Source organism: Wickerhamomyces anomalus (genome assembly GCF_001661255.1).
Source record: "Wickerhamomyces anomalus NRRL Y-366-8 unplaced genomic scaffold WICANscaffold_4, whole genome shotgun sequence".
NCBI classification, from domain to species: domain Eukaryota; kingdom Fungi; phylum Ascomycota; class Saccharomycetes; order Phaffomycetales; family Wickerhamomycetaceae; genus Hansenula; species Hansenula anomala.
In genome coordinates this window covers 34223-49226 of record NW_017567113.1, presented here as the reverse complement: position 1 = coordinate 49226, position 15004 = coordinate 34223, and the positions used below count along the sequence as shown (strand labels likewise).

At 33.9% G+C, this 15004-nt stretch overlaps 7 protein-coding genes across 7 annotated transcripts; 4 read left to right on the top strand and 3 right to left on the bottom strand.

Moving 5' to 3' along the window:
• Positions 1–1292: 1292 nt before the first annotated feature.
• WICANDRAFT_54529 (uncharacterized protein) lies at positions 1293–3110 on the top strand (the record flags this gene model as incomplete). The annotated part of the gene is made up of 1 exon (XM_019182740.1): positions 1293–3110. The coding sequence occupies exon 1, from the start codon at positions 1479–1481 to the stop codon at positions 3108–3110; it is 1632 nt and encodes a 543-aa protein (XP_019037786.1). The 5' UTR covers positions 1293–1478.
• A 299-nt stretch (positions 3111–3409) lies between these two features.
• Positions 3410–4960, top strand: PRC1 (carboxypeptidase C PRC1; the record flags this gene model as incomplete). The annotated part of the gene is made up of 2 exons (XM_019185701.1): positions 3410–3425; positions 3513–4960. 2 exons carry the CDS (start codon positions 3410–3412, stop codon positions 4958–4960), a joined length of 1464 nt encoding a protein of 487 aa, XP_019037785.1.
• A 253-nt stretch (positions 4961–5213) lies between these two features.
• Positions 5214–5477, top strand: LIP1 (sphingosine N-acyltransferase subunit LIP1; the record flags this gene model as incomplete). The annotated part of the gene is made up of 1 exon (XM_019180541.1): positions 5214–5477. A coding segment is annotated over one exon (264 nt), but the record flags the coding sequence as incomplete, so codon positions are not given.
• Positions 5478–5648: 171 nt separating this feature from the next.
• On the bottom strand, positions 5649–8411 carry TAF1 (histone acetyltransferase; the record flags this gene model as incomplete). Its single annotated transcript, XM_019183488.1, has 1 exon — positions 5649–8411. One exon carries the CDS (start codon positions 8409–8411, stop codon positions 5649–5651), a length of 2763 nt encoding a protein of 920 aa, XP_019037783.1.
• A 225-nt stretch (positions 8412–8636) lies between these two features.
• On the top strand, positions 8637–9392 carry RTT102 (Rtt102p; the record flags this gene model as incomplete). Its single annotated transcript, XM_019183487.1, has 1 exon — positions 8637–9392. The coding sequence occupies one exon, from the start codon at positions 8637–8639 to the stop codon at positions 9390–9392; it is 756 nt and encodes a 251-aa protein (XP_019037782.1).
• Positions 9393–9761: 369 nt separating this feature from the next.
• On the bottom strand, positions 9762–11168 carry RNH70 (Rnh70p; the record flags this gene model as incomplete). Its single annotated transcript, XM_019180889.1, has 1 exon — positions 9762–11168. A coding segment is annotated over one exon (1407 nt), but the record flags the coding sequence as incomplete, so codon positions are not given.
• Positions 11169–12129: 961 nt separating this feature from the next.
• Positions 12130–14489, bottom strand: ADE4 (amidophosphoribosyltransferase; the record flags this gene model as incomplete). Its single annotated transcript, XM_019185700.1, has 2 exons — positions 12130–12162; positions 13272–14489. 2 exons carry the CDS (start codon positions 14487–14489, stop codon positions 12130–12132), a joined length of 1251 nt encoding a protein of 416 aa, XP_019037780.1.
• Positions 14490–15004: the final 515 nt, after the last annotated feature.

Sequence of the window (15004 nt, the reverse complement as noted above, 5' to 3'; positions counted from 1 at the left end):
ATAATTCACTTTCAATAATGATTAATGATAATCCAAATAATATTAAAGCTGAAAACATGTTCCAAAGGGGTATTAGGTAAAGATGAATTATGAAATTTAATCTTGCATTTTTAGTGAAATTTTGATTGAATCTAAAATTTAAAGATTTTGTTGCTTTTGATTCCATTATATCTTGATATTTTAAGATATCCATCTTGACTTTATTAAATTCATATTTACAAGATTCAAAATTTGTTGTTTCATTTTTCAATCTTGAATGTAAATTTGATAAAACTGATAAATTAATTTGATCAAGATTTGAAAATTCCACACTTGAAACATGATTTCTTAAAATTAAATCCTTTGGGATTTGATTAATTAAAAATGCAACTTCATTTTTGAAAAAACTTTGATCAATACCATTAATTGATTCTAATTTTTTAATAGTGGAACAAACATCTTTAAAATTATAACTTGATTCATTTAATTCATCATAAATTTTAGGAAGACTTAGGTATAAAGTTTCTAATTGATGATTCAAGTTGAAATTATTACTCCAACGTCTTCTTGGGATGTTTATCAATCCATGAGCCATTAACCATAATGATAAAATTAATGAATAAGTATGAGACAGAGCAATTAATAAACTTTTGAAAATTTGGAAATTAAACCCAAATTTCATAAAATAGTAAACCGAGGCAAAGATACCAATTGTACCAACCATTAATTGAAATTTCAAATTACTTTTAATTGAATCTTTAACTTTATTAATCTGTGTAAACTGACCAGATCTATAGTATTCTTGTAAGAATGGTAAAATGACCCACATTAATATAAAAGCTGACCAATAATCTAGTTTCCATAAGAATAGGATATATTTTGAGCCCAAATAAAAGACATTATGCTTTGTTGTGCCATCGTCATTACTTGAAAGGATATCTATGGGGAGTAGGAAAGTTATTGATATTGGAATGTAGATGGCCGAAATCACCACGATGGTGAATAGGGGACTTGGTTGGTTTTTGAAAGAGAGGAATCTGTTTAGGGACAGCACGGCAAGCAGCAGTGATAGTGTGAAGAAGAGGATTGTTGGAAGGATCATTGCGGTTGTGCTTTGATAGTGGGTTCACGGTTGTTGATGTTGACGTTGATGTTTTTCCTTGAGAAAGCTTGAATAAAATTCGCGATAATATGGTTAAGATAATGGCTACGAGAGAATGGGCTACAGAATCGTTATTGAATTAATTGAAAGAATGATCGAATGATAATATTTGAATTTACTAATAACTATTAACAATTAACCACTGATTAATGATTAATTAATTGATTCAACTCAATTGGCACCTTTTGAGCATTTGCCTTGTGTATTCCACGCGCTTGCCCTTTTGGGACAACGCCATAGTTAACGGGGTATCTATAATCTCAAGTATATAAAGAACATTCAATTCATTCTTAAAACCATTCTTAAAACCTTTCCTTAACTACTAATCACCACCAAAATGACCATTGACAACTCCTACGAAACTGAATGGGTCCCAAAGATCACCAGCTACAGACAGCAACTCGACTCTCAGTTGGAACCATACAAGCACTTGGTTAAAGCTATTGATCCATCTAAGGACCAACATTTCAACGCTGTTCAACAACAAGCTAAACTCCTAACCCCTAAAGAATTGGAAATCACAAATTACACTGCAAAAGAATTGATCTCCAAGCAACTACAAAATGAATTAACAGCTGTTGAAATCTACAATGCTTTTGCTAAAAGAGGTGCTATTGCCCATATATTCACCAATTGTGCTATGGAGTTGTTTTTCGATGAAGGTTTACAACGCGCTAAAGCGTTGGATCAATATAGAGAAACTCATAATGGTGAATTAATGGGTCCCTTACATGGTATCCCAATCTCTTTGAAAGAATTGATGAAATATGGTGGGAAAGTCACCACTGCTGGTTATGTTTGTTATCTTGATAATTTAATTAGTAAAGCCCCAAGAGATGAATCAATTTCAATCCAAATCTTGAGAAAATTGGGTGCTGTCTTCTACATGAGAACTTCTCAACCTCAATCAGTTATGCATCTTGATACCGATAATCAAATCATTGGAAGAACTTCAAACCCTTTTAATTATAAAATTAGTCCTGGTGGTTCCTCTGGTGGTGAATCTGCCGCTGTTGCTTTAGGTTCTTCAGTTATGGGTATTGGTTCTGATATTGGTGGCTCCATTAGAGTCCCTGCTGCATTTTGTGGACTTTATGGAATTAGACCAACAATAAGAAGAGTTTCAGGAATGAATTCATTATCTGGTGGAGCTGGTCAAGAATCAATCTTATCATCTCAAGGTCCATTGACAAGATCAATTGAAGATTTAGAATATTATATGGATGCTTATATTAATAAGGGGAAACCTTGGGAATATGATCCAAATATCATCCCACTAAATTGGAGAAATGATATTAAACTTGATAAAGAAACTGTAACTTTTGGTTTCATCATGACTGATACTTTAGTGGACCCTTCAGACTCAATTAAAAGAGGACTTGAATTTGTTCAATCCAAATTATCTCAATATAATGATGGTCAAAAATGTATTGTGAAAATAATTAAATTGGATCATGATTTAATGGAAACTGCTTTTAAACAAAATAAACAAATCTATGGTACTTCAAAACCTGTTCATGATGAATTATTTGCTAAAAGTGGTGAACCTTTATTACCTTTAACAAAAGTTTTCTTAGATTTTGCTAATCCAATGGAAAATGACATCTTGACAAATAATAATGTTAAAGAACAAACAAAATTTTATTTCCATAATTTAATGGAAGATGAAGGTTTAGATTTCATTATCAGTCCAACTTATGCAAATGTGGCTGAAGTTCCAAAAAACATTAATCATTGGTTTTATTCTTCAATGTTTAATCTAATTGATTTCCCAAATATCATCTTTGGAACTGGATTAACTCATGATGCTTCAATTGATTTGAAAGGTCCAGGTAATGTTAGTGATTATAACCCATCAGATTATGTTAATGCCCCAATCAGTTTACAATTGACTGGTAAAAGATTTGATGATGAGAAATTGGTTCAAGGTGTCAAACTTTTAAACAAAGCACTTGGAATAACAAAGTGATTACAACTGAAATTAAAAAAAGTGTTTATAATTTTTTTTTTGTAGAACCAATTCGCGGATGATAAGGAAATATTACGTAATCGAATTCCCCTATCTTTTCGCCAGGGTAAAGTTCGCGAACTCCATTTGACGTATAATTCCACCCGCCACTTTGCTATTCTCTTTTTAATTTGGTTTTTGTATCTTGGAAAGGAATTGCCACCAAAACAATTGAACTTATTCAAGAAGGTATTCAATTCATTTTATCTGCTATATTTTTGACTTTAATTCCTTTCGTTCTTTAAGCAAAAACTCACAAAATGAAGTTAAACTCTGGTTTTGTGATTGCAGCCAGTTTAATGGTGGCTGTTGAAGGGTTTTCAATTCAACAATCTTTATTTAATGAAAACTTGTTGAAAAAAGCTACTGATGCTTTAAATGTTCCAATTGATAATTTATCTCAAGATGTTAAAACTTTATGGTCTGAAATGACTTTAAAATTCCCAAATGCTGTTTCAAGTTTAGAATTTTGGTCAAAACCAAAACCTTTTACTAAAAAATTAAATGGTTGGGATTTCCATGTTAATAATGAGAATTTACCAAACCATTCCCTTAGAGTTAAAAAAACTCCAGAATCTTTAGGTGTTGATAAAGTTAAACAATATTCAGGTTATTTGGATGTTGAAGATGAAGATAAACATTTCTTTTATTGGTTCTTTGAATCAAGAAATGACCCAAAAAATGACCCAATCATCTTGTGGTTAAATGGTGGTCCAGGTTGTTCTTCATTAACTGGGTTATTCTTTGAATTGGGTCCTTCGTCAATTGATGAAGGTATTAAACCAGTTTATAACAAACATTCCTGGAATTCAAATGCTTCAGTTATCTTTTTAGATCAACCTGTTAATGTCGGTTATTCTTATTCTTCAAGCTCAATTACTGATACTGTTGCTGCTGGTAAAGATGTTTATGCATTTTTAGAATTATTTTTCCAACAATTTCCTCAATATAAAGATTTGAAATTTCATATTGCTGGTGAATCTTATGCTGGTCATTATATTCCAGTCTTTGCCTCTGAAATCTTATCTCATGAAGAAAGACAATTCAACTTATCTTCAGTTTTGATTGGTAATGGTTTAACAGATCCTTTAACTCAATATAAATATTATGAACCAATGGCTTGTGGTGAAGGTGGTGAACCTTCAGTTTTACCAGAAGAAGAATGTGAAGCTATGCTAAATTCTCAAGATCGTTGTTTATCATTGATTGAATCTTGTTATGAATCTCAATCAGTTTGGTCTTGTGTCCCTGCTGCAATTTATTGTAATAATGCTCAAATGGGTCCATATCAAAAAACTGGTCGTAATGTTTATGATATTAGAGAAATGTGTGAAGGTGGTTCATTATGTTACACTGGGTTAGAATATATTGATAAATATCTGAACAGAGATGATGTTAAAGAAGCTTTAGGTGCTGAAGTTGATAATTATGAATCTTGTAACTTTGATGTCAACAGAAACTTTTTATTTGCTGGTGATTGGATGAAACCATATCATAAAGCTGTTACTGACTTGTTGGAATCAAAATTACCTGTTTTAATTTATGCTGGTGATAAAGATTTCATTTGTAACTGGTTAGGAAATGAAGCTTGGACTAATGTTTTACCATGGTCAGGTGCTGATGATTTTAGTTCTGCAAAAGTGAAATCTTGGAATGTTAAAGGTAAAGAAGCTGGTAAAGTTAAAAACCACGAAAATTTCACATTCTTGAGAGTCTATGGTGCTGGTCATATGGTTCCATATGATCAACCTGAAAATTCATTAGATTTCTTCAACAATTGGATTGGTGGTAATTATGCTATTAACAACTAATAAGTTTATTTCATTTTCACTTCTTTTATTATTTTTCTTATACCTTTTTATTATGATGATACCTATTTACAAGAAACTATATACAAAATGTTCAACTTTTTGAGTACTTGACCATACGTAGATTCGGCCGAACCCCTTTGCGTGCACCAAAACCGGAAAATTCTCATGGAATTAGGTAAAAAAAAACAAGAGGTTCCCATACTACGCTTATACATCATTTGATTCAACATAACAATTAAACACAATGCCTGGTAAAAGTAACGTTTTTACATTATTGCAAACTTTGTTCATAGTGCTTTCATTGATCGGTGCTGTTGAATACTTCAAATATGGTACAAGAGTAAATTATGATTGGTTCCATTGTACACCAGAAATTACAAAATTCCCAGATTCAAGTATAAAGCAAATTATTTCAGTTGGTGGTCCAAGTTGTGATAAAAGAGGTCAAACTAAATCAATCTTGAAAAAATTATCAAGAGAATTTGACCCAAATGAAGAAAAAGTCGTTGTTTGCTTAAAAGATGACGGCGATAAGATTGTTGGATATGGTGCTAATGTCAAAGATCAAGTTAGTTTATCAACTTATTGTTCAAACCTAATTGCATGGTGAGAAACTGTATAAACTAAACTACAATATCATACTAATATGGAAAAAAAAACTTCATTCGTGGAATTCATTAATAAAAAATCATGGGTTAGCTTCATCATACATTGGACATGACTTGTTAGTTCTGATATGACCAATCGCACCACAAGTAGCACATCTACGTGTTGTACTCTTTCCTTTACCAATTCCCTTACCACCCAGATTTTCTTTGTTTGCCTTACGTGCATTACGACGTTCTTGGTTCTTTTGTAACTTAGCCAATTGTTCTTCCAATAACTTTTTGGCCTTTTGATTTTTTTCTTCATCATTGGTGACTGTGATATCTTCAGGCATTATATCCTCATCTAATTTTTCACGACGTTTAATATATGCTCTGATAACATTTTCATCTTTAATAATTTCATGTTTTCTTTGTAAAATACCATTTTTATCTCTAACCATTCTTGTGATTTTCAAAAACTTGACAGGTTGATCTTTCTTGGTGTTCATTCCTAGGTCTTCTTCACTATCACCAAGTTCTTCAATGTGTGACGATTTTTCAGATAATCTCTTTTGCTGACCATACCATGTTTTAGAAATTTCTTCATCATAAGCCTTTTGTTGTAATGCAACATTATAACTATGACCATTAGATTCAAAGCTTTTAAACCCACCTTTCATTGAAGTTTTCAAAAATGAAAAGCTTTTCCCTTCCAAATCACCATGGACTTGTAACATTGCCTTACCTTGAGTTGCATTAATGAAATTTTTGGTCAAATTCCACAATGCTAATTCATCATTTAATTCTTCATTCGAATAAAATTCCAAATCTTCCATTTGTTGTTGGGCAACTTGCATTGCCTCCAATAGTGTCAGATCCTCAGGACTGATTAATCTATCATTTGGTAGATCTTCCTTTAATTTCCAAAAACCTTGATCTTCACCAGATCTTTGGTACTCCATGAATTCTTTTAATCTTTGTCTATTTTGCATGTCATTTTGATCTGGGAAATGGGCGGAAATATCTTTAACCAATAATCTTCTTTCAGGACTTCTTTTCAGAACCCTGAATACAATCATTTTCAGTCTATTCTTGCTAGCTGTGGTGACTTTTCTTGAATGAGGGCCTGGTATATCAACGACAGGAAATAATTGACCAACAGCAAACAAATGTGTTATATTTTTCAAAAAATATTTCTGAGAAACACCACCACCAGTACTTTTGATTAACAAGAAATCAGTATTAGCAACTTCATGTTTGAAAACTGGTGCTCTAACAAGTTTATTATAAAGAGTTGGTACTATATTACCAGGCTCGACAAAACCAAAATTCCAAAATGGGGATTTATCTTGAACACCTAAAACATGAGTCTCACCAATAGATAGCTTTGGTCTTGAAATATCTTCCTCATCCTTCTTTCTATAATAGTTGATCAATTTACTACCCATACCAAAGTTAGGTAATACAATAGGAACCTGTTCAGAATGCTCCATCAATAATGTTTGACCAGTATCAGCAAGTGTTAGATCTGTTGTCTTGTTGAACAGCTCTTTAATCTCTTTGCCCCTGTCCTTCTTTCTTTTTCTAACCTTTAACTTAGAGAATTGAATAACTTGACCGGGTCTAACTCTGAAATGTTTTCTATGGAAGTTACGTAGTTGATCCTTAGTTAACTTAACCTTGTAGTATGGTGATTGTAGTCTAATTGCAGGCATAGAATGTTCAATATTCAAGTTACCAATAGTAGATCTGATTTTACTATGATAATTCTCTTTCAATAAATCATAATTGTTATCATTGGAGATGTTGAATTTTGAGAAAAGTAGCTTCTCATTTGTTGGTATAGTTGGTACTTGTTGCTTCCTTACAATTCTGTCTTTTTCATCCAGGAATAACAAGTTTGGATCATTCATATCTAACTGTAATTTGGTATGCAATTGTCCATCGAAAATTTCATCATCATCATAATCATTAATATCTTCATCTGCGAAATTAAAATTGTCTGATTTGGCTTTAATTTTAGGTTCAGGTTCATCTCCACCAACAATAGTGTCATAATCCCAATCAAATGTGGCCAGCATCAAATCTTCGTCAAGCTCAATCTTGGTTTTTTTCTGTGTGACTTGATTATCCAGCACATACTCCTCTACTGGTATTATTCGTTTTCCGTCCGTTTGTGTTGAATGACTCAATGTTGATTTGAAGATTCTTCTCTCGTCTGTATCAACTTCCAGTTGGGTCTTAGTTGGTAGAAGCGGCTTCATAACACCAGGCTGTTGATATTCATATTTCTTGGGCTTGGGTCCAAAAATTGAGTTCATTGGTAGTATAGAGTTTTTCTTAAATGCTGGGTAGTAGAATTTCAATAATCCTTCTTGAAATTTTTGTTGTTCTCGATCCTCCTGTTCTTTGATCTTCTCTAGTCTTTTTTGTTCCTCAAGTTTCTTCCTATCTTCTTTTTCTTTATGTTCCTTAGCCCTCAACGTACTTGCATCTGTATCTTCAAACCCTTGGCTTCCGCCAAAACCATCATCTATATTATCACCAAAGAGTTTATCGAATTGAGAATCTGTGTCATTCGGCTTTGCCTCAGATTCAAGCTCCTTCATGAAATCATCATTATCATCACCCTGAAGATTTTGTTTATTACTAGATTCTTCTTCCTCAGGTAATTCATCATCAGCAAGTTCGTCCTCGTCTTCAAAATCGATGGCATCATCGGCATGTTGTGTCTTCATATCATCACTTCCAATGACTTTGTTGATGTCAAATGAACCCAAGTCACCACTGAAAAGGGAATTGTAAGCATCGTCTTCACTCTGAGGAGCGGGCCCATTTTTCTTCCCACCATTAGCACCAGACATTCTCTTTTAGCGTGAGTCTAAAATTGCACTGGTTGCTGGCCTTGTGCTTTGTGAACTGTGTGCCAGTAATCTGAATTGTTGATGTTTAAATTTCCAAACAAAACTTGGATTCAAAAAACACATCCCAACACCAAAAAACAAAAAATACATAAACACGAAATGAATCAACAGACAATCACCGAATTGGCAAAACACCAATCTAGAAAAAATACAAGACAACGAAGAATGTCAGTCAGACAATCGCTTTACGGGCAATCACTTGTGAGAAATGCCAATGCTTTGAATTTCAATAACGATTCCTCCCAAGAAAAACATTGGAAAAGAGATTGGTACAGTCCTTCAAAGAACATCCCTCAATCAACAAGCATCACTCCAAGTGCTACTCCAACCCCATTTGGAGATGAAAGAGATACACCTTCACTAGAGCAGCAGACGTTCAACTTTAAGGTCAAGGCATGGACCTATGATAATGATTATAAACCTATAGTGGATGGTGAAGAAGAGGATCTTCTAGATCTAGAAGAATTTTCCATCGAAAGAAAGAGAGACGCCAATGGACTAACTGATGACGCTATCAGAGGTGCTGTTGGGTCTGGTGAATCTATCCCAGGTATATCTAATGGTAACAATACTAAAACGGAAGACAAATCTGAAAAAGATCCAAAAGTGGAAGCTCCTGCTGTGGAATCGAATCAACCAGAACAACAACAAAAAACCATTGAAGAAAATTCAGAAGCTATAAATCCAATACAAGAACAAGAGAAGAGAGAGTCTGGTGCTTCCAAATCAGAGGGCGAAACAGCAGTAGCAACAGATATACAAACTCCAGCTCAACCTACTCTACAAGAACCACAAGAACAACAAGAACAACAGGAAATACAGGAACCAGAAGTAAACACTACAGTACCAGAAGCCAAGGAGGATGAAAAAATTAACGACGAACCAAAGAAAGATTCCGAAGGCGACGTGGTTGTTGAATAAGGTTCCTCCAAATCGAATAAATGTATGTACTATTATAGGAAAATTTGAACACCTACACTTGAATTGAAGTAGTAAATAGCTCTATTATTTTTCACTATCTTCCTCTAAAATTGCTTCTTCATTGTTCTCTAAAATTGAAGACCCATTGCTTTTAGTATCAGCTTGTAAAGAAGATATTATTGAATCATCTGCTGATTTCAATGTCATAAATCCAACACCCATCCTTGCAATTTTCAAAGATTTCTTCAAATTAGCTTCATCTTCACTATCCCAGCTTGCTTCAATCTCACTGTAAAGTTTGTTTTGATAATCGTTCTTAAAATTTCTCTTTTGAATACCAAGACTTTTCACTTTACAAGGGTTACTATATCCTGATGTTAAAATAATAGCTGTATTCCCTGGTATCCCTTTATAAATCTTTTCTAGTCTGTTATTGAGGTCTTCAAAAGCCTGTGTTTTATCGGTATATGTTGATTGGTTTTCTTCAAGTTCCTGTGTAGAGGGAATTTTATCCCAACCTAATGATGATTCAAGATCTTTGAACTTTGCCACTATCAAATCTGTATCAGCTGCTTTTTCTAAAATAGAATCCACAACCTCATCGTCATTGGAACATGCAAGATATTTTTTGTGATCATTTTGAATTTTCAAGTTGTCCAATACAACAGCCTTCCTTCCAGAATCACCCAAGATTTTGAACAACGATTCCCCGTCTATAACTTTTCCTAACAATGCATTATTCACTAATTTCAATTTTACCAAGTCCAAGCAGGTTTTTGCATCTTCAACAGAGTCATGCGAGCCGTTTTGAATTGTTTTATCCAAGTATTGTTTAGCCAAATACTTCAATGAGGATTTGAATGGTGGCCCTCTTGGATGCTCAAATATCAAGGAAGTATCTATGATACGAGGATGACGTATTTTCAACACATTTAGATCATTTTCTATAGAGTGCCCAATTAAAATATCGTCAGCACTGATAATTTTGCAAATTTTATCTTGAATATCTTTTAAAGAAGTTGTGACATTCTTTAATAATTCTTCTGTAATACCACTATATTGTGTAAGGTAATCAACAATTTCATCTTCTGGCTTAACAAATTCATCCAATAAGGTTTCTTCATCAAAGTTTATCAAGGAAATTCTTGTCAACACTTTACCAGTAGCAGTCTGGCACATTTCACAATCGAGAGAAAATGTATGTGAACCTTCATGCTCAAATGGAGTTGTATCCACCCACCCTTCTGTAATTGGTTTTATTTGATCTTGTGGGACATTGAGTACCAATGGATGGACAGGATAATCATTTTCTAAAAAATCTTGGTGGGTCATAAGAAGGTCTGGAAGTACTAATGTTTTGGATTCCAATTCCTTCACTTTTTTATTCTTTTGTTTTTTAGTATATGGTACGGAGGTGAAAGCTTTGATCAAAGGATATAGAGAGTTTCTATCACCAGGAGAATTCACCATCAAAAATTTGTCAAAATGCTGCTTGAAAAACGTCAATTGTTCTGGGATTGTGGTTAATTCACAACTTGTAATCTTTTCTGTGTCTTCAGGTATACCAAAATCCGCAAGTTCTAGACCAGGTATTATCAGAAACACAACACGTCCAATAAGATGTCTATTGTTAACTTTGGCGATCGTTGGAGACGGAAACCCATTTGCTTCAAGGATGAATAATGCTAAGTCTCTCAAATCACTAAATCTTGAATTCTTGTCTGTCTCTTTGTTTAAAATTTCCAATGAAGGCGGGAGGTAACTTTTACGTTTCTTCTCTTTCTTCAAACCGTCTAGCTTTGGCTTAGAGTTGTCATGAAGCTTGTGGCTTGATCTTCTTCTTTTGTTTCTATGTTCTTGCTTACGCATTATTCGCTTTTGTTCATCTTCATCATTTGATATCCTCAGTTTTGAAACGTCTGTTACTTCCTCAACACCAGCCATAGTATCTAACAGTGAGTTTGGTGATGATATTTGAATAGCTAGGGCACTTGCAGCAAGTCAAAGCAAAGAGTACAAATTGATATTAGATCTTGACTCAACTTGACATTCAAGTAACCTCATCGAAGCGTTTTCATTAATTTTTATCGAGCTCACATAATACATTCGCGAAATCGCGCTTTTGAAGTATTCGGGTAACGAGCTATGTAGGGCGCGGCCGCCTAGAGAGATGTTCTCAGCCTAGGCTTTAGGGGAACCCCTGCCTAGACGTTTAAAGCTCCTACAGATGGTTAATGTTAAGTGCGTTGGTATTTCTTAGCTATCATCACCTCGATCCTGGACAGTCTTTATAAAGCTCTTCAAAATCTTCTCTTGTGATCTATGTTGTTTTTCATACTGTGCTGCTAAGAACTCTTGGAACGACACATCCTCTATTACTCTGTCGTTCACACTTTCCTCGATTTTAGCTGGTGGTTTCATCAGACTTGGAACAATCTTTTCATAAGAAACAATCAAATCATTGTCTTCCTCAATGGTCCATTTTTTGGATAGTTGTAAAGGGTCAATATCGTCATTAAGTGTTTTGATCTTGCCCCAAGAATCAAACCCGACTGGTACAACAACTTCGGTATGATCCACAAGGTTTGGTTCTAATTTTTGTTGAACCTTGTGTGTAACTTCAATTCCAAGTAATGCTGAAATTAGTTGAATTATCCTTGGGTCAGCTCGAAGTAACGAAGTATAAAGTAATGAACAACCATGCTTCAAACAAATGATCCTTAGCACAAATCTGCAATCAGATATAATCATATCTATGGTATTGATTTAGCTGATACTAAAGCATTGGTTGCTTATAACAGAACAGATGAAGAAGTTGCACAAGAGTTGGGAGCTGATAAAGTTATCTATCAAAAATTGAATGACCTGGTTGACTGTGTTAAAAGTGATGATAATAAAATCACAACATTCGAAGTTGGTGTCTTTACTGGTAATTATATAACAGGAGTTGAAGATAACTATCTTCAAGAATTGGAGAAAGTTAGAGCGCAAAATCAAAAACTTAAAGAGTTGGCTAATGGCAACTCTGACGACCTTGCGAAGGCAGAAGTCGACATTGGCATTTACAACATTGGTGATTATAAATAAAGAGTTTGTTTTCATAGGTACATTTTTTTAGTCATGATTAATACAATTTGATAGAGGAAACGGTTTCATTTGTAGACTAGTGTTTTTTCGCGAAGTGGCACACTGTAAATTTTCTATGAAAATTGGATCATAAACAAACAAAACAATCTAGACAATAAGTAATATATAGAATGGGCGTTTGGAATGAGCTCTTGAAGTCCTTTGAATCCTCCAGGGCTCCCAGAAAAGTTCTTTTCCTACTGGGTATGTGCAATAATAGTGTGTTTTTTTTGGAATTGAAAAACTAACTTTATCAAAGGTGGATCATCAACAACTCAGAATAAACTAATTGAAAAATTATACATCGAAGAAGATTCGTTCTTGACGAGCACAGAGAAGAATAAGATTGCAAATGACTTTGGGCTTGGCTACACTTACATTGAGTTTAGAGACGACTCGTCAGGATTATTATCAACACTTCAAATTTATACATTACCTGGTGAATACAAACCACACTACAACGAATTAATAGAATCAATTTCTTCAAATCTCAACCCAATAGACTTACTAGTCATTCCAATCCTAGACTATACAGAAAACCCACACACCTGGATAAGGTCACTGAGGTTGTGGTTGTCGGTAACGCGCTCGATATTCTTTAAAGGAAGTGATGAAGATTTGTTGCCAGTATACAAAACCAAGTATGCAAACCTTGATGATGGTGTTTACTCCTCCCCATTGGGAATGGAATGTTTGATTCTTGTTGTTAACACAGAGTCAAGGCCTGATTGGGAGCATTGGATCTTTGAGTACATTCAGAGCAGCAGATGCAAAATAAACCTTCTTTGCACCAGCTTCACGGGCCATTTGGATGATTTCTTTAGACGTGGTACCTCTAACAATAGAATCATCAACTAACAAAACGTTTCTATCTTTGAATTCAGATTCCATCGCATTAAGTTTTCTTCTAACAGATGAAACTCTTTTCTTCTGGTCTGGCATAATAAATGTTCTTCCAACATAAGTGTTTTTCACAAAACCTTCTCTAAATGGTAAGTTTAATGTAACTGCACATTCCAATGCAGAATTTCTTGAGGTATCTGGAACGGGAATAACAACATCAATTTCTTTTGAAATATCTTTACCCTCAAAAATACCCTTAATATTTTCAGCTAATTTAGCACCCATGGCTAATCTTGTATGATAAACTGATATACCATCCAAAACTGAATCTGGTCTTGCGAAATAAACATATTCAAAAATATCTGGTGTATAATTTTGAATTGGGACAAGTTGTCTAAACTCGACATGTCCACTTTTTTGTACTATAACAGCTTCACCAGGTAATATATCTCTGAATTTCTTGAAATTATGAGCTTTTAAAACAACAGATTCAGAAGCAACCATATAGTCTGTTTTACCATTGACGTTAACACGTTCACCGAATAACAAAGGTCTAATACCATTTGGATCTCTGAATGCAAATAACCCATACCCAGCTAGAAGACCAGAACAGGCATAAGCACCACGGCACATGTCCATGACACCTTTCAAAGCATTGAAAATATCTTCATTATTAACTCTAGCCTTGTTATATTTATCTAATTCACTTGCAAAAACATTCAATAATAGTTCTGAATCTGAATCAGTATTTATATGTCTATGAACAGACTCATCAAGATATTTTCTGAGTTGTAAAGTGTTAACTAAATTACCATTATGTGATAAAGAAATACCATATGGAGAATTGACATAAAAAGGTTGGGCTTCAGAACCAGCAGAAGAACCCGCAGTTGGATATCTTAAATGTGCGATACCAAAATTACCAACTAAACCTGATAATCTTTGTGGAGTAAACACGTCTCTAGCCATACCGTTACCTTTACATTGAAAGAATCGACCTCTTGGACCTGAAGTAGTGATACCAGCTGCATCTTGACCACGATGCTGCAAGAATAAAGAGCCTTCAAACAACTCTGGAGCTGCATTTGCTGTTTTATCAGCTAAACATAAACCCAAAATACCACACATTATTTTCAAACTGGAAAAGAAGTTAGTATTGATATCTATGACATGAAATCACAACTTTTCTTTTTTACCAAGTGTAAATCAGATATCTAAGATCTATCCTCAATGAAATTAGGAAGTCTAACGTCTAAAAAATCTTTTTGTATCATCATAAGAGGAAAAAAATGGAAGAGTTGGAAGAGTTGATGCAACTTACCTAAATTTGTTTTAAAGACCGTTATGAGTATTAAAAAATTGAGGAGTCAAAATTGGAAATTTTTGATATATTGGAAAGCAATAATGCACTTTAATAATGAATATCTCAGGCGAAGGAAATCCAATGATAGGCTATTTTATTTAGTATTAATTAGTGAGCTTATAAAGCTTTACATAGTTTTGGAATTAAAAAGTCAAGTCAATAAAATAGTTTCTTTTACAACAGTCTTGAAAAACTTGATAATTTATGAAAATTTCGACTCGGCTGCCAAAAAAAAAAATTAAAAAAAAACGAACAGTTACGAGGACGAAGTACACGCTAC